Consider the following 20,185-nt stretch of genomic DNA (forward strand, 5'->3'; position numbering starts at 1 on the left):
GTACTCTGAGCTTCGTGAGTCTGTGGTTTGGTGTCATGAATTTTAAAGAGCTTTCTGCAATTATTACTTCAAACACTTCCGCTCCATTTTCTCTTCTGCAGGTGTTCCAATTATGATACGCCCTTTTTCCTTTCAACCCCTACTTCCTTCCCTGACTGCAATGTTCCCAATCTATTTCCTTGAGGCCCTGACCATTATCGACCATGGTTTCTCCCACTTCGGTGAGACAGAAAGGAGGCTGGAGGGAGGCTGAGGGGAAGGAAACCTCTTCCACAAGGTGGGGTTTTACAACCATCTCTTCCCAAGTTTGTGGGAAGGTTCTGCAAAGACTTTCCCCTGCAGAGTCGGCTTTGGTGAGGGGGAACGCTCTCGGTGTATTTTACAAAGACTCCTCTCCGCCTCCCACTGCCAGAGCCACAAAATGATCTTCTTTCCAGGATCTTCACTGTGAGAACTTTGTCAGGTTCCTGGAGGCAAAAGCTGAGAACATGTGAGGCCTTTCTACAGCTGCAGCCCCCAGGAGCATTCACTCCCATATTAGTCCACACTCAGTCTCCAGCAATGCATCAAAATTACTCTGCAGGCATTCCTACCAGTTCATGGCGCCAGTAGCTTGTGCTCCAGGTTAGGAGACTACGGCCATGTCTGTCCTGACATGCCTGTCTCTGCAGAGTTTAGTACAGTGGTTTTCCCTGTGACACCTGTTCTTGGAGCAACTGAAGAAAACTTGATTTTCAGTTTGCCCATCTTTATCTCTTTATCAGGATGAGGGCAACAACCCTTTATGTGTTGGAGCTGAAGCCAGACACCTTACTTCCTATGTCATGGGATGTTCCCTCTGAGACAGGAGGCTATTAGAAAGCCCGAACCACGTGGAGAGCCAGCTGCAGCTTTCCAGCCCTGTGAGGGAACCACGTGACCATGATCCCTCATACCCCAGTGAAGGTTCGCAAAATGAGACCACAGGGAACAGACAAAAATCTTTCCCACCCAGCCCTTCCCCAGCTGCAGCAAATTAAATGACGGTGTTGTTTTAAGTCTCTAAGTGTGAGGATAGTTCATTCTGCAGCGATGTATAAGCATAGAATTCCCAAGATGATCCTCAAGACCTTGCCAACTTCTCCAAACTCAAATCACACAAATTTCCCTGAACACACCCAATGCCCCTGGTCACATGGGGCTCTCCGAGGCTGCAGAGCCTACCAAACTCTGCTCGGGGTCTGGACTGAGCATTCTTGCCCCTACTCTTTACCTGGTCGGTCCATCTCCGGCTTCATATCTAAGCATAACTGTCCCCTTCCCCTCATGGCTTCCATTATCCATCCACCAACATTATACCTTTGGCCCACCCCTCCTCATGAGAATAGATACAACCCACCGTCCTCTATCTTGATTCTTTCTCATGGATCTTTTCTCCTTTATGCAATTTAAAATTACAAATATGTCTGCTAACTTGATTGATTCCTGCCACCCCAGCTAGATGATGGCTCCATGAGAAGAGAAACTCAGTTTTGCTCACCACTACATAGCATTTGCCTGGCCTAGCACGCACACCACCAGCGGGCCTTAGGAAATGCCTCGGGCCGAAGGAGATCTTTTAAATAAACACTGCCTCCACGCGGTCCCTGTTGAGACAAACGTTCCTCAACCTCGGTACTATGACACTTGGGATAAATTAATTCTCTGTTGCAGAAGATTGTCCTGCTCATTTGGTGGGTCATTCAACAGCATCCCTGGCCTCTACTCTCCAGGTGCTGGTAATACAAACACCTCTCCCCCAAGCTGTGAAAACCAAAAATGTTTCCAGATATCATCAAATGTACCCTGAGGAGAAAGATCAAGAACCAGTTGAGAACCACTGGCTTAGACTAGAAAGATGCTACTTCCCTAGCATCCTGGTTTAAACTAAAGAGGATGACAATGATAAAGGAACAACTCAGAAATGTAGGTATGCTTTAAACTGAAACCAATCTCATCATCATATCTTTCCTCTAGTCTTCCTCAAAAACTATTTAAACTGGACTATGAGAGAGAGATGCTAGGAGCCCTATCATTATAATAATTGGAAATTTCCACACCACTTCTTTCAAAAAAATTCTCCCACTATCCAAAGAATGCCTCCATTTACACCAGCAGGGCATAGGTGATATATGACCTCACCTTTGAAGACAGCAAATATCACTGATTGTTTTGAGGGGCTCCTAATCAAATGATCAAAGAACCCTAATAACAAAATGACCAATAGAGGCCAATACATTTAAACATTGTCTAATAGCAAAGTTATCCCTGTACAGTTTAGTTTAATAATTGAAATCATGCCTCTTGCCTAAACAATATCCTCATTGTCACTTTTGTCTAAAAGATTAGGCATTGTTTGTTTATCTGCTGCAAGCTAAGTGAAACCAGCTGCACCAATGCACCAGCCTCCCATGCCTTGCATTCCTCCTCTAAAGGAAGTCAGGGTTGAATCTGCAATTTGAATAGACTTTCTGGTGTTTCAAAAATAACATCAGCAGATGGAGAGTGGGCTATTGTCCTCCTTGGCCTAAGTAAAGACAAGAACTCTACTTTTTCAAATTTTACCTATACACGAGGAGCACCAGGTCTGAAAATCATATGGAGTAAAATCCATTTACTCCATTAGCTTCTTTTAAAAATCCAATTATCTTGTATGTTGTCAGGTACTGCGTGCATTAAATTATAAAACTAACACTGATTGTGTTATCATAGCACATGGCCATTTTCAGATGCTGTGACTAATAGTGTGGATACAGGCTTGATCTTAGAAGTGAGCTGTGATACAAGCTTTACCCATGGACCCAAGGTCTAAAAGAAATCAAAGCAGCGCTAATGAGAAACAGAGAGAGGGCCTCCGGAGCAGCCGGCAGCAGAGCTCATACGGAGTCATCCAGATTTGCCGCTCTCCTGAGCAGAGTTCCCATTTGTGGGGAGAAACCTCTCAGGACACTGGAAGCCAGTATGACACTGCAGGTGTCAACACTTAAGATTGAAATTTCAGTGAACCAGGAGTCCAGTGTTTTCTGCCAGAGCATTTCAGACTTTTAGAGTTCTTCAAACTCCTCCTGATAGTGTTGCAATGGAGTTGACCTCCACGGCAAGCAGTAAAGGCCACCTTTTTAATCTCACATATTCTGAAAGGGTGGTTAACTGTCACTGTCTTTTTTCTGACTGCTGCTTGTTTTAATTAACAGCATGTCTTCCCGCTATTTCTCCCAGGGTTTTGAGGAGCTCTTTGAAATGTATTTAGTATATTTCAGTCTCGGTTTGGGATAGTCTCTCAATTTATGAGGTGTTTTCAGTCAAGTTCAATATTTCGGCACCAACCGGCAGGATGAAATGCTAAAAGAAGATTAGCACCTTCGATCACGTAAGTGTCGTGTTACATAAAGTGAGCAAATCCCTCCATTGTTCTTATTCACCTCTGAGATAACAATGTAGGGCTGGCACAAACCAGCATGGGCAAGTTTCCCTGCTTAGCAGGCTCCCGCAGGAGGAAAGCTTTACATCTTCACCTCAACCGAAACTGCAGATAAGCAGGACAAAAAGGACCAGAAATCAGGATCATCTGTGGAATGGTTTTGTCAGAGCAAGTCCAATACTCTAATTCAAGAGATGGAACCAAGAGCAAGGTTTTTCTTTATCTAAATGACATAAAGTATGAGGAAATCAAAAGCAAGCAGCGACAGCCTCACACCCCCTAGATAAAGTAGGACGGAAAAGAGAGGACTCTGTCGCGGGCAGGCGTAAAGGTTCACGGCGTCTCACCACTTGTGGCAGGGTTCAGGGACCTGGGGGACTTGGAAGGATTTGGACGTGCTCCACCAACAGATCCTGGGGTGCTGAGGAGCATGGCTCCAATGCATCTCAGTTTGGCAGTTGAAGTGGCCAGTGATTTTCGCTTTTATATACCATAGACATACATCCATGGGTGCTCCCATGATAACAACCCACCAAACCTCTTCCAAATTATATAGCTTAAAGCCAATTCCACTTGAACACTGAAACATAACACCCTTGCTTAAACAAAATTTGCGTAACAATCAAAACGATTCACTTTGCTTTTACTTTAAGGTCCTCAGGCTTTAACACATTTAGTGGACAGCCCAGTACCAAGGAGTGAAAATCTTATGATAAAATCTTATATTTGCTTGGAGAACCAGTCCCCAAAAGGGAACTGTCACAAGATGCCCTATGAATGCACATAGTGATGAGCGAGGCTTGATTTTAAAGCAAATGACCTAAGTGTCTGCGTTTATGCTAGTGCCGTGCTGTTTTGATTACTATAGCCTTGTAGCATTGTTTGATATCAGGTAGTGTGACACCTCCAACTTTGTTCTTCTTTTTCAAGATTGCTGTCACTATTTGGGGTCTTGTGTTCCCATACAAATTTTTGGATTATTTGTTCTAGTTCTGTAAGAAATGTCATTGGCATTTTGATAAAAGTTATGTTAAATCCACAGGTTGCTTCTACTTCTGGGTATATATCTGAAGAAACTGAAAACACTCGTTCAAAAGACTATATGCACCCCTCTGTTTGCTGCAGCATATTTACAACAGGCAAGCTATGGAAGCATCCCAAGTACCTATCATAGACAAGTGGATAAAAAAAGCTGTGCAACACACATCCAATGGAATATTAGCCATAAAAAAGGATGAAATCTTACCATTTGTGACAGCATGGATGGACCTAGAGAATAATATTATGCTAAGTGAAACAAGATGGTCAGAAAAAGACAAATATCATATAAATTCATTTATATGTGGAACCTAAAGAATGAAAGAAACACACAAACAAAATAGAAGTAGACTTGTACATACAGAGAACAGACTGAGAGATGTGAGAGTAAAGGGGTCAGGAGGGGTTGGGTGAAAGGGAGGAAGGAATTAGAAGTACTGATCGGTAGTTACAGAATGCACAGGGATGTAAAGTACAGCACAGGGAATACAGTCAATAATATTGTAATAGCTCTGCACAGTGCCAGGTGGGTACTGGAAATATTAGGGGGAGCACTTTACAAAGTATGTAACTGTCTAACTGCTATGCTGTATACCTCAAACTAACACAAAATAATGTTGAATGCAAACTGTAAATGAAAAATAAAATGTTTTAAAAAAGCAAATGAATCTGTGAATTCAAACACTCACCACTAGAGAGAACATATTTAAAACAGTTTAGTCAATACCATCCTTTCTTCTTTCCTTTTGTATCCGCACACCATTTCACCTGAACTTGTCTACTACATTCTAACTTATACAGACTATATTACTTTCTAACTTTATAGACTTAGTTATGTATTTGGACCATCTCCCTTCAAGACTGTTAAGTTTCCTGGAATCAGAATCCACCTCTAAGTTACCTATTTTCCTCCCCAAAGCATAGAAAAGGCATAAAAACAACATAATAAAGACTCATCACCCATTGAATAAGCTCAGAAAATGTTAACAAGTGTCTTAATATACAAATGTCCCTGGAAAACTGAGAGGTAAAAAGATGACTTCAAGGTGTTGAATTAAAGAGCTTTTAAAATGCCACGTTTCGAAAAGCAAAGTATTACACAATGCATAATTTTTAAAAATCTTATATTAAGTGCTAAATGAATTTAGAAGAAAGAATATAATCATGAAACCAAACCAGGACAGAGATTTGTAGTGAGAGTGATGATAAATTGCTTCCCTCTGCAAGCAAACACACACATGCACAAAGAAATAATTATGAAGCTGGGGAACACTTGTTTAAAAAAAAAATCTCTACTCAAATATGAAAAGTTTAAAGCTTTTTTAAAAAACATTTATTTTTGAGTGTTGCATACTGGTATGGTTGCAGTTAATTAGCTACAGTCTTTAGAACCAAATTCATTACCAAAGGGGTTACACCGTATGAGCATCTCGGTCAACTCCCCAACCTATGTGTTCCTACAGGAACAAGAAACTCAAGAGAATTCAAGAGTATAAAAAGTCTTTCTAGTCCTTCTCAAATGTCTAACTTTTGGCTAACAGCAACTATTATACCAAAATCAACAACAACACAAACCTCTTGCGGGGGGGGTGGGATATCCTTTGGTTATATTATAATAAAGAAGAACCACAGAATAAAAGAATGGCTTACGTATACCATAAGTAGAAAAATAAAAACACTGTCATGAACACAATGCCAAATTAGTGAAGTCTGAAATTTGTAAGTGTTATGGACTGAATTGTGTCCTTCAAAAGAAGTATGTCGACTTGCAAACACCTAGTACCTCAAAATTTGGCCATATGTAGACATAGGGTATTCACAGAGGTTATCATGTTACAAGGAGGTCATGCAGTATGATTAGAGTCCTTATAAAAAGGGGAATCTGGACATCGAGGCAGACACACACAGGGAGCACACCATGTGAACGTGAAGGCAAAGGTCAGGGTGATAGACCTACAAGCCAGGAAAGCCAACGATTGATGGCACATGGCGGGTCTCCCTTACAGAACCAACCCGCAGAAAGAACCAACTCCACCAGCACCTCGATCTGAGACTCTGGCCTCCAGAGCTGTAAGAGGATCCATTTCTTGTTTAAGCCACCCAGTCTGTGGTACTTTGTTTCAGCAGCCCTGGCAGACTAATGCAATGAGGTTCATGGCAAATTCCAAACTTGACACGTGTAAATCAACATACATAAAATGTTCTCAAACCAAAACTCAGTGAGATCTCTCCAAACTCCAGGCAGCTTTAGTGCAACGTAGCAATAGCTGCTCTTGGAGAAGGTGCTAAAGGCAATGTTTAAAGACGGAGGCAGGGTTGCAGACATTTACGGGAGGGTGGTGAGGAATACTGCAATAGGGATCCCAACATTCAGTCGGCTCTAATTTATGCAGCTCTTTAGGGGATACACCAACCAAACGCAGCTCTCAAGTCTTGCTGGATGGCACGTAACTATTGTTCTTTGGTCTGACCTTGCACCTTAAAGCAAGCAGGCACAGCAGCCTGTCATCTCTTAAAGGAAATAAGTGGCCGATGGCTTTCATCTCCAGCTGGAGGAAATTAAACACTACGTGTGACCAGCAGCTTGAAACTGTTTGAGAAATGCTGACAAGATACATTTAGACCCACTGGAGTGAAAAGTATTAACTGTCCAGAACCATCCTTCTCAAAGACTGCAAGTACTTAGAAGGCAGCCTTCCTTTGATTCAGGCATAATAAATGGAGGATTTTTTCAACCATCAGGATTATGATATAAATCTTAAAGTTAAACATTTAATAGAGTTATTAACATACATTTGGAAATCAGCTGAGCACATCTTTTGTGGGAAGGCACTTCAAAGTGATTGGTTTGTTTCCTTATAATGAAAATGTATGTTTGCTTCTGTTTGATTCATGATTAAGCCAAGTCAGAGCATATGTGAGAACCATCTGGAATATTCAACAAGGTTCAACTCTTTCCAAGGATGGCCTTACACTGAGGAAGTGGTATAGTGTAATGGTTAGGGAAATCATGGCTTCAAACCAGATAGATATGAGCCAAAAATAAGTGTTGCCATTAACCACCTGTTTGGACTTGGCCAAGGGGCTAACACTCTCTAAGCACAAAGTTTCCTGGCCAAATGGAGATAAAAATAGGACCTGAGAGCACTGTGAGGAGTAAACAAGACAATGCATATACCATATTATACTTAACCTAACTGCTCAATATAATGTAGTTACCTTCATGTTATTAACATTAAATGTACAAGTACATTTTATACAGTAGAGTACTGTTTTTCTTCAGGAAAAATGTAAAACCTGGGACACAACCTCTACCATTACCATGACATTCTATGACGCTCAAGCAACAGAGTGAAGTCATAAACAGCCCTCGTGATTTTGTTTTGTTTTTCATTCCCCACAATGTTTTTCATTCAAATAAAAAGACCATTTTTTCAAATATCTGAGATCTCAAAATTTATACTAGCATTTTTGACTTACAGCACTTTTGCACTTCCTTACTTACATATCTTCCTTCCTTACATATCTTTTTAACTCAAAAAACATTAACAAAGGTATAAGAATACATTCCATAAAAGCCAAAAACCACCAAAATCAGCATACAGTCAAAATTTCCAGTTATGCCTTTAAAATGATACTTCAGAGAATTTTATTTCCTATCTCTCTTTATTTAATTACTTAGCTTAAAATTTCCTAATTTTTATTACTGAAAAGGAGACAAAAACAGGAATAATTTAGAAAATTATTTTCCAACATTATTTGGTAATATGACTAAGGTAAAACAAGGCTTGTGTCTCCTGCAGTTATTTCCAAATAGCATTAAGTTTTCTATGAGCTACATGCCACCTAATACAGTAACACTGTGCTTTTAATCATTTGGGGAGAGAGGGGAAGCCAATCAGAAACGTGGGGGTGAGTTTGTTAAAGATCCAAATATGTGCCCTGACCCAGGATAGAATGAGGAAAGAGGGCAAATGGGGAAAGGGTGGTTTCTCTTTATGAAAATAGATGCAGTATAATGTCAAAGCAGACAGGTAGGAAAAAAGAAAGAGTATGCAGTATTTTAAATTAATCTCTGAAAGTTGTAGTAAAAGATCATTTGAAAAGAAGTCAAGAATAGCCAATACGTTTGGCTTTATCAAACCAGTCCTCTTACTCAAACGCTAAACCTCCATGAGAAATTAATCATATCCTTCACCTAGAAATGAATTCTCATCCTGGGGTTCCAACTTCAAGAAAGAAAGAGAGAACAAATGGAGGAAGGAATAGGACAAAAAAGATAAATTGGACAAGTCTGCAAAATGTTTGCTAGCCGAAAAAAATTCTACTGACTTTTACACTTTTTAAAAGAACAAAAAAAACTTGGGGGCGGGGGCAGTTTATTATACAATAAATGAAAATTATTTAAATATACTGTGACTTAGTATTGAGATTAGGTAGATGGCACATGTGAAATATTCAAAAACTAATGAACTTACTTGCTTTTTCCTTTGTATACTGTAGCATAAGATCCTTCCCCTAGCTTTTCCAGTTTTTCGTATGAGTCAGCTTTTCCAAATTTGGGACTTGTTGGCTAAAAATGGAGCAAGGGTAAACAAAACAGATTTTATCAAACTAATTAACAATAAATGAGCCAGTTTTGCTAAAAATATACAGATCCTCTGTCACTTTTTAAATAACATTTTTCTGGTATACGAATGCTCATTTTAAAAAACAACATACATATTCAGGGTACAAAATTCCAAATATACAAATGAACAATATAGAAGTTTAAATTAACCCATAATCTAACTACCAAGAGGGAATCACCATTAATATTTTGACACCTCTTCTTCCAATGCTATCTCTATACTGATCACTGCTTTTTTATTACATAAATGGGATTACATTATGCATACTATCTCATAACCTGCTTTTTTCACTCAAAATATTATGAATATTTTCCATGTCATTATACAGTCTTCTAAAGTGGGGCCTGGCAAACCCTGCCCACCACCTCTTTCTGTATATCCCGTAAGCTTAGAAAGGTTTTTACATTTTTTTTTAAATGAGGGAGGATCAAACAAAAAATAAAAGTTCATAGCACATTAAAATTATATGAAAATCAAACTTTGGGGTCTATAAAGTTTATTGGAACCCAGTCACTCATTCATTTACCTATTGTTGTAGGACTTTCAAGCTACAACAGAGTTGTATTGCAACAGAGATCATGTGGCCAACAGAGCTGAAAGCAGTTACTATCTGAACCCTGTTGCAACTCATGACTGTGTAAAATCCAGGCATATAATGGTATTCATTCCTCCAATCCCTCTCCATGATAATGCAACAGATAATTAAAGACGTATTACCAGTTAAAGACGTATTACCCAAATATCACTAATTGATACAAAAGGAACTCTCTCATGTCTACATAAACCAATCCCTAAGACTTAGCTGCAACAAAATAACGCTTCCTTAAGAAATGGTATACCCCATCATGACCACAAAAGTGCCAAGAGTGTGGTCTCATCACTCTGGCTGTGCTCGACTGCCACCCCGGCTTCACCAGAGCATGGTCCTCCAGGGAAGCAAAGTATCTATTATTTTAATGTCACTATAAAAGGGGAAAACCAAACAATATTAGAAAATGATAATGATATAAGGAATTAAAAGCATCTTAAAGGGATTATCTGACAACAGTTTTAAGTACTTATATAACTGATGAAAAGTTGCAAATGATGGTGGTACTTTGTAAGTAACCAACTGTAGATGCTTAGGGAAATAAATTCTTGCAAAAAGTTTACAGAACACTATTCTTGAGCATACGGTCTTGTACCACTTACGAAACAACATAACATACTGTCAAGGATTCTGTGTAGCAAGTTGAGCACATGCTTCTTACCTTCTCCCATCTAAAATGCCATGCAGTGACTTGACTGAAAAGATACATTTTAAAATAATAAATCAGAAACAGGAATGGGAAACAAGAAAGAGTTACCAATACTTAATCATAAATTTTGAGGAATTCTGAAAGACAGAAGTAATCGGGATCAAAACTTTGGAGAAGTAACTAGGGGAACTTAAAGCCCCAGCATGGAAGCAAAGACTATTGCAGAGTCGCTAGGTAAATACGAGACTAATCAACACAGCTGAGCACGTGGTGCCCTCCCAAGCAAACTGCAGGGACGTTGGCACAGAGGAGACAGCTGAGAATGTGGGTAGTCGGCCTGGAGGGGCAGAGTGAGGACCTACAAAAAACATGACAGGCCTGCACACCCAAGCTGTAAGCCCTGCCTCTCTCATGCAATCACTAGAAAGAGTTTAAAAACAAAACAAAAGGAACCCCCCCCCCCACCAAAAAAAAACCCAGAATATGCTGACAGCATTTCACAAACACAAAAATGAGTATACAACTAAAATTCACAAATCATTTCGGGAAAATCAATAAGAGAAGCATAAAATTTAAGGGGCAGTTAAACTAAAAACCCTAGTAAGAGGGTTGCTATTGCAAAGGTAAAAATAACTTTGTAAAAAAGTAAGAGTATCTTCAGTGAGATTTGAGAACATAGCATATCCTTTTGAAGGAAACAATTAGAGATTTAGAGATTAAGTATTTAGTTGGTGAAATAAAGCACTTAATGGGCAGCGGACAAAAGGATGGACCTAGGTGGAAAAGTAACAAATTCAATGTTTGAACAGAATTCTCTCAGAAAATTTTGGGGTGAGGAAGCATCTAAACAGAAACATGATCCAACAAGCATAATATTTTTATAGACAATACTGGCTGAAGAAAGACAATTCAGCAATATTTTCAAAATAAAAAGGGAAATGATTTTGAATCATGAATACTATACTCAAGACAGTTCCTCAAGTGGGATGGAAGAACCACAATCTTACCACCAACTGGAAAAAAACTAGATATAAAATTCCATATTATCTCACTATAAGATGGAGCGATGGGAGAATTGCAGGAAGGCAAGAAACAGGAGGACAGGAGAACTAAAGCCTGTTGAGAGTCACTGGATTGAATGCAGAGGATGATTAACTACAAATGTGTAAGTTTTAGTACAACAATGAAAAAATGGGCCAAAGATGTGAATAGACATTTCTCCAAAAAGGGCATAGAGATGGCCGACAGATGTATGAAAAGATGCTCAATATCACAAATCATCAGAGAAATGCAAATTAAAACCACAATGAGAAATCATCTCATACCTATCAGAATGGCCATCATTAATAAATCAACAAACAACAAATGCTGGTGAGGCTGTGGAGAAAAGGGAACCTTTCCACATTGTTGGTGGGAAGGCAGACCGGTGCAGCCACTGTGGAAAGCAGTACGGAGGCACCTCAAAAAATTAAAAATGGGTCTGCCTTTTGACCCAGCAATCCCACTTCTGGGAATATATCCAAAGAAACCCAAAATACTAATTCAAAAGAACACAAGCACCCCTGTGTATGTTCATTGCCACATCATTTACAATTGCCAGGACATAGAAGCGGCCCAAGTGTCCATCAATAGATGCGTGGATAAAACAACTATGGGACATTTACACAATGGAATACTACTCGGGTGTGAAAAGGAAAATTTTACCCTTTGCAACAGCATGGATGGAAATGAAGAACTTTATGCTAAGTAAAGTAAGCCAGTCAGAGAAAGACAAATACCACATAATTTCACTCATATGTAGAATCTAATGAACAAACTGAACTAACAAGCAAAATAGAGACAGACTTATAGAGACAGAGCAGGATGGCAGCTGGTGGGGGAAGGTCAGGAGGAGGAGGGATGGAGCAAAAAGGAGAAAGGACTCATGGACACGGACAACAGAGTGGTGACTGCGGGGGGATGGGCATATAAGGGTGTTAATGGTGATGGAAAAAAAGGCAATGAAAAAAATTTTAGTAAGTTTTTTAACATTCAACAGGTAATCCCTAAAATAACATAAATAATATTTACAAATTCCAAACAAATTTTTAAGGAAAAGGAATAAAGGAAACAATTGCCAAGGAAAAAGGGGGAAGAGGGTAAAAAGTGAAAGGCTTGAGGAGGCGGGGTAATCATTAGGAAAGCATGTTAAGTGCAGGGTCGTAAATAAGAAGGAAGTTAAGTTCAAACATATCAATAATTACAAAGCAAACATAAATTTCCCCTATTTGCAGAAAGTTCTCAGATTGAAAAAAGCAAAGATATCTGGCCCCATACTGTTGAGAAGAGACAAAATTAAAGGAAATGAGTAGATCTGAAAATAAAGTACAGAAAAAAATATAGCAAAAATAAGTATTTTTGCAAAATCATGCACTATAGCAATATTGATGGCAGACAAGACAGAATATACAAAACAAATGGATTAAATTAGTATATCTCATTAAAATTAAAATCCACCAAGAAATTTAATAAGCATAGGCTACTTTGAGCTAAATAACAAAGTTTTAAAATGTATGAAACTGCTGATTACCAATAAAATGAGAAGTCGTCAAGTCCATGGTGATAATGGCAGACATACGTCACTCAGACGTCAACCAAGCAAGCAGACAACTAACAAGTAAGGGATATGTGGGCTTGCATATTAGAATTAACATTTTAAACTAATATACATATTAATATGTATTTTTTTCAAGTACACATTTAACATTCACAAAAAAATGACCACAGATTAGGCCACAAAGAAAATCTCAGTATTCACAACCACAGAAACACTCCAAGTTACTTTTTCTGAACACAATGCAATAAATTAGAAATAAAGAATAAAAGGAAAACTAAGTAGTTTAGCCATGCAAGTTAATAAGAAAATCAAAAATGAAAATTTATAAATGAATATGTGGCACTGAAGACTTGACATTTTAAGACCCATGGGATCCAGTCAAATCAATACATGAATGAAAATGTAAATACACATGCATAAAAAGAAAAAAGCTTCAAAGTAACACGAGTCAGACATTTAATTGCAGCTAGAAAAGGATCACAAAGTACAGAGTAGGAAGGGATCGGTAAAGACAATGGACCACCTATTCTTTTCTTCAAGAAACTTGCAATGTACAAACCATGTGTTGAGTTGAATCAAGTAAAACTTAATGGAAAATTACATTCAAAATCACCTGACAAGTCCCGTGTGGGTTATGTTCTCATGCATTTTTCATCACCGGGAACAGCTTGCGAATGTCACACTTTACCATCATCCTCCTGAGCCCAAGTTTTAAATAGAAATTTTAAAACCTATATTAAACTTCAGTATAAAATGTTCTTCAATGGGGAAAATATTGTGTTCACAGTTCCAGTCTAAATTATTTAAAATCAGAATGAGAAGTCTGTATGTTTGCTTTCGTGCTCCTTTAAGAATAAATCCAGTCTAAGTTGAAGTAAAAAGCAGCAACAGAAAATCACCTCTTCATTCATATTGCAATAAACTGCTAATATATATTTACAGCAAGTACAAGACACAGTCATGCAAAACTTGTAAAAGAATATTTTCTCTGCCGGGAAAGCACAAATAATTTTCTAAAAATTATTCACTCTTCGTAAACTACCTTACATCATAGAGTTGATGGGATTATTTTGAGACACAGACCATACTACACTTACAACTTAAAGAAATTGAACTGAGGAAATTAGAAAAACAAGGGTAATATTTTAAAAAACATACCCTATTTATCCATAAGAAAAAATCAGGAGAAAATGCTAATGTCACAAAATAGTCTATTTATGTAATTAAATGGATTTGTATGCACTAACTGCCATGGTTAAAATATATTCTATAAACATTGTGATGGCAGAAAAACTAATATTTCCGCACCTTTCATGGTCATACAATCAATATTAATTGCTCTGTGAAATTGATATGTAGACAATATGGAAGTACACTGTGACTTACAGATCAATCATGCTAGCTCCATCCTAAGAACTACATACATATAATCCTTCTCTAAAAGTTGTTCCATTCTACAAAAGAATGGGCTTATGGAATAGGCCAGGTCTATGAGGTAGTCTGAGCTTTGAGTTAAGATTCTTATAAAGTCAGTCTCCTATTTTAAGAAAGCAAAAAGGTTCTGATCTGTTATCACCATGTAAATAAATAAGGAGGCCAAATGCCAAGCCTTTACAGAGGCCAATAATAAACCCTTCCTATCAAATGAGCAAAACTAAGAATAATTCAGAAGGAGAGATCCTCTCTTGTTCAATAATTAAAGTTCAAGTCTTTGGTTTGCCTTTTTTTCCCTTGCAACTTCATTAAATCATGACATTAAATAAAGATGCTAGATCAAACCAGTGTGTTGTCAATCCTAAATATCATCTTTGACTCTGATGTCAGGTGCTTGCATGGATGGGAAACAGCTTTATGAAGCATCGACTCCCTGTTTATCACTTCCCTGCTTACACTTGAGACAGTGCTATAGAGAATTGGAAATACAGGGGCTAATCAACAATTACTAATGGACACTAACTGCACAGAGATGTGGAATTTAATGAAATAATGTTAATACTTTTTTTTTTAACAGAATAAAGGTGCAGAGAATTGTCAATTGTCTGGACCAGTGGAGGGGAACATTGGCATGGATAATAAAAAAGCGAAGATAGTATTCCAGCTGAACAGTGTCTGCTACCTGACCTTACTAGCCCTAGTTCATTGTTTGTGTAATCAACAAAAACTAGCTAATATCAAATGTTTACTACGTGCCAGACATTGAACTAATCACTTTAAACACATTATCTAAATTTAATCCCTATAAACCATGAGGTTCGTTCTATTACTGTCCCAATTTGAACATGAAGAAATTAAAGACTGGAGAAATAAAGTAAGTCACCCAAGATCCACAGCTCATGGCAGAGCTAGAAGTCAAACCAAGTTGCCTGGAATCAAAAACAACTTTTTTTCCTACCACTACTACATTGGTGGAATCTTCATGAACACTTAACTCCCACCTAAAAGGAGGAAATACTAAGTTATGATTAATTCTGTCACCTACTGAAAACTTATTCCTAAAAGCAGGGATGAGTTTTGAACTGTATATTTAGAAGTTGCACGAGTATACCTATTTATTCATTGTAATGATACCTAGATATGGCCACAAGAACATCCACAGTTTCATACTGAACTCACTGAAACAGATTTTAACCTTTGTACATAACCCCTTCATTAAGCTTGTTGATGACCCCTGGAATTGCAGGAAAACCGCAAGTAAGAATCCCCACTCCATTACATTACACTAAAATTGTGAAAGTGGGTATGGAGGTAAGGGAGAAAGGATTCCATCAGAACTCCATGACCTCATTAAACAACCAGGATTGGGAGTGAAAGTTTCCTTGGCTAAATTTCTCTTCTGTCTTTGATCTCCAGAACAGGCTCTATCCTGCATTTCTTAATTTCTAGCCCTATTAAACACAGCCACACTAAGGTCATCCATACTTGAAGGGTAACTTGGTCACAAAATAGATCTAGACGCTAGATAGAGGGACAAACCCAAGTGCTGTGCATGGTGACAACTTGAGGAGGGGGCTTGGTTCTATCTGGGAATGATCTAGTCCCCACAAAGAGAAGGCAATGCCAAGATGAGACCCCCTAAGGATAACCATCTGAGAATGGAAGAGGAACTCCCATTGTCAAGTTTACACCTTCATCCCGTCTCTCTAAATTGGGCTTGCCTATCATGGGATGGAAGGGTTTTTAGTTTTGGGTGTGGGGAGGGGTTGGTGATGGAAGGAAGTAAATCTTGAGGAATTTCTGGAATGTACAGAGGAAGGTAACCTGAATATGAGTATTTGAACATATGTTCTCTTTAAGCTCAGATTATGACAGAACAGCTCAATAAAATCCCTTCTCAGTTGGGCCAAGACAGGCAGGCAGTCTCCTACAGCAACTCCTAGTAGTGCCAGCTATTGAAGGGCACAGCTGGTTGGAGGAGGTGGCGGGGAGGGGGGAGGGAAAGTCTGTCCTGTCAGTGACAATATTAACACTGCCCAGGGGCCACGCCCAGTAAGAGGAGGCACTCAAAAAAAGTCTGAAACAAATAAACAAACTGTCAAACACCTCTTGAAGTATACCAACTTAGATAAAAGTCACATTCTTTACATTTTGTCTGCATTTTAAAGTGCCACTCTCTGGGCAAAATCAAGATGTACAGATGAATGTTATGGTCACCAAAGTCAGGCACTCTTGGTTCCATGATTTTAGTCACGACTCCTAACATAGATAATGGGCAAGTCTGTGAACAACGTAGAGAGAGGTACACAGTTGGGAAGACGTGGTGTGTATACCAATTTCTACAACAGTTTTTATAAATGTTAGTATTAGGTTTCATATGTTAATTTCATGACTTGCTATTGGGTAACTCTCATTTTTTGTAGTAGTTCCATTGATTCTTTTGGATTTTCCAGATATACCATTAAAAATCCGCTCGCTTGCCTTCAACACCTATAAAGATGTTATTCAGCTCCTTATTCCTTTTTTTTCATAGTTCTGTATGGGATTCAACCAATAACTTTTCTATTGGTTGTTTTTAAGTAACCTGAGTTTTTCTGTAGTTTAAGAATAGAAGAATATCTTTGCCGAGATAGTGGCACTTTAAAATTCAGATTGCTTTTCTGGCTTTATGGAATAAATTTCTTTATTTCCATGAAGTTAAGGGGTGGGGGAGAAAAAAAAGACCATCTAGCACACACTATCTTCCTCCATCTGCTTCTCTCAAACACTTCTTTCTGGGCTTTCTATTTCCTTTGTCCCTGTTGAACCTACCCTGCATGGAAATCTCCAGCACTTTCTATTCAGTGCAGGGCTTTGTCCTGGAAAGGTGCAGCAACTGGACAGTTTAGAGAAGTCACAGGACAAGGACCAGCAGATGACTCATGCCACGGTCTCCTTGAGCTCATCCACTCAGAGGAGCCACCTAAGTCCCTTCCCAGTGGTTGTCACTGTCCTAAGAATGGCCCAACGAGCTGCCAGTGTGCCACACCGATGGCAATGTGGAAGCTTCCTGGCTCTGAGAACAGTCACAAGCCCCCTGCTGTCCCTGACTTTCCTCCCTCACACTTTCAGGTACCACACAGTTCCTAAAACTGTTCATGGTTTGTTCCCCTCACCTCTATTTTAAGGTTCGTGGAGATGCCTTGTCTGCTATACAGGGTGGGGCCAAAGTAGGTTTATAGTTGTGAGTATGGGGAAACACAGCATTTATTCTTGTATTATTATTTATTAGTTATTGTATTGTTTCTCATATGAACAATGGTACACCTTCTTTTGCCCCTCGCTGTATTTGCCGTCGCTGTTATCCATTGTTTTGGATTTACTATACTGGTTATTCAAATTATATGAGGAGTTTCAAACCCTATGCTATTATCATCCTCCCAGAATCCTCTCCCATTTGATTTTTCAAACTATGTCCAAGCATTACTTTAATAAAAATAAATTTTAACTTTAAAGAGAGAAATACAGAGAACATCAGACAAGTCTCAATTTTTCTTGATAAGGATTTTAATTCTTTATTAAAAATTAAAAATAAATATTGAAATCCCACTGTCATTTATACTATGATGTACACTGACTTTTAAAACTACATAACCCCCAGTAGCAACAAGCATACCTATGGCCCACATCCTGGTTTCTAAATACAGTTTTTCAATAAGTAGAACCAGAGCTCTTTAGAGAAATAACTGATTCTAGGTGTGGGGCTTGGAAAGTACAATATAAGCCACGACTGTCCCGTAGGGCCAGAACGCAAGGAAGTGCTCAAAAAACAAAGGGATAAAGACATCTCAGATGGACACACAGCTCCCAATGGCCAAAGCAGAAATAGTCTGAGCAACGAAATAAATAGCACAGCAGTAGATTGTAACTAGTATTACAGATAAAATACAGGACTAGTTAAATTTAAATTTCATTTAAACAGTGAATAATTTTTTAGTATAAGTATGCCTCACTGCAATACTTGGAAATGCCATTTTCTCTATATCATTTATAGGTTGACATAATAATATTAAGATAAATATATAGTAAAAACATGTAATTCTCTTTCCATAAAATAGGCTTAATTATTCACAACAGAATAGAAGAAGAGAAATAGTGATATACCTAAGACCTGGATGGATGCTATCTTGTTATCACAGACAAGATTATGGGGCCAGTTTGGTGAAAACCAGATAATCAATTCTCTTCGCAGATGTTTTACATTACTAATATTTCAGCTTAATTAACACAAAATGTGACACAAAATTTGTACAGTGTCATACAGTTTAATTAAATTAAATTGTCAAGCAATGACATTTCTTGCCCTGTTTTGGCTCTCATGGAAATCAATATTTAAAATTTGTGAAATGGCATGATTTTCTTAGGAAGATAACAGAGTTAAAATTCTCTCAGCATACTCCTCTTACCTTTTAAAAGCATCTGTTCAAAAGGTCCTTAAGTATAAATTCAACCTGAAAATTACTTAATTGAAAAGATCATGAGGATTTTTTACAACGTTAAATGCAGGCTGGTCTTGGAAATACGAGTTTCAGTAAAAATTTTACAGTCAAAAGCAGCCATCACCTCAGATCTTTATACCTCCTTAGGTCAAAAGGCAAGACTTGATATAGATTGAACTTAGAAAAGTCTACTATCATAAAAAAGGATTTCTCTTTTTAAGAGGATTCAATGTCTAGCTCTTACATTTTAAAATACACTGGAAACAAACTGGAATAAGACAAGTGAGCACATTTTAATATTTATCCTGAAATGACATTCTTTGTGAACTTGCCAAATTCAAAACTACCCTTACTGTCTGCACGGCAAAGGTCAATATCCTCTCCAAGGTTTTAAGATACCAAAGGATTTTTAATTATAAATTCCTCTAACTGAAAACAACTAGAAAAAAATGATTTTTCCAAAAATAAGTTGAACCATGTCTCCTTTGCTTGCTGGGTGCTTATGAATAAAGAGTCTGTATATAGTTTGCTCAAGTACGCGCTCCTTCTCTCCCCTAAGACATCACACCACCCTGCGAGAGGATGCATCACAACATGCTGGTAACACCGCCTGCCCTCTTCCTGCACAATGTGCTAGTCTTTGAAGTCTTTTACTCCTCCTGTTCACCCACTGAGAAGGGACAGCCCGCACTTACCGAGCTGGGGCTGGAGTGCCGCCTAACTTTAGGAGACTCCTTGCCGGTAGAGGACGTCTTAAAGTTGATGCAGGCATTGTTCTCCGAGTGCACCCTCTTTACTTGATTAGTCGGTTTCTCAAATGGGTCAAAAGTGCTCTGCGTCCTCTGAACCCTGACTTTTTTATCCTCAGGAATTGTGTCCAGGGGTTTGATCACTGAGTCCATTCCCTGGCAGTTCCGTGTAGACATCTTTGTGACACATATCTGGAAAAAAAAGAAAGAAAGCAATTAAACTCAGAACTCTCCCCTGAGACTTTAATATCGAAAACATGCTGATTTGTTATTCTCTTAATTTTAGGGAACACCCAAAAAGGCCACATTGTAAAAGCTACACCACATTAAATCACAGAGGGACTGAGACATTCGGCAGGCTGGCAGCTGTCGGGGGAAGGCGGGGGGCTGGACGAAAGAAGGTGAAGGGATTAACCAAAAAGCATATACACACAACTCCTACACACAATGACGGTGCGGCGATGGCCACAGGGAAAGGGGGGAAGGGCTGGGTGGATGCAGGCAAAGGGGGAAGATGCGAACAAAAACAAAGTTTTAAAAAATTCTTCATAATCATTTTGCTTATACTCGCTTAGGGCTGAC

General features: G+C 38.6%; 1 protein-coding gene across 2 annotated transcripts in view; it reads right to left on the reverse strand.

The window, feature by feature from the left end:
- Positions 1–20,185, reverse strand: part of CDK14 (cyclin dependent kinase 14) — a 537,382-nt gene that overhangs the window by 389,620 nt on the left and 127,577 nt on the right. For both annotated transcript variants that reach the window (XM_054564177.1, XM_054564178.1), the window contains 2 exons: positions 19,550–19,795; positions 8,956–9,050 (listed from right to left, as the gene is read on the reverse strand). In XM_054564177.1, the coding sequence (XP_054420152.1) occupies positions 8,956–9,050; positions 19,550–19,795 (341 nt within the window). The remainder of the gene's footprint in view (positions 1–8,955; positions 9,051–19,549; positions 19,796–20,185) is intronic.

This window comes from Pteronotus mesoamericanus, unplaced genomic scaffold, assembly GCF_021234165.1.
Source record: "Pteronotus mesoamericanus isolate MK-2021 breed Mesoamerican mustached bat unplaced genomic scaffold, CSHL_Meso_final scaffold_85, whole genome shotgun sequence".
NCBI lineage: Eukaryota > Metazoa > Chordata > Mammalia > Chiroptera > Mormoopidae > Pteronotus > Pteronotus mesoamericanus.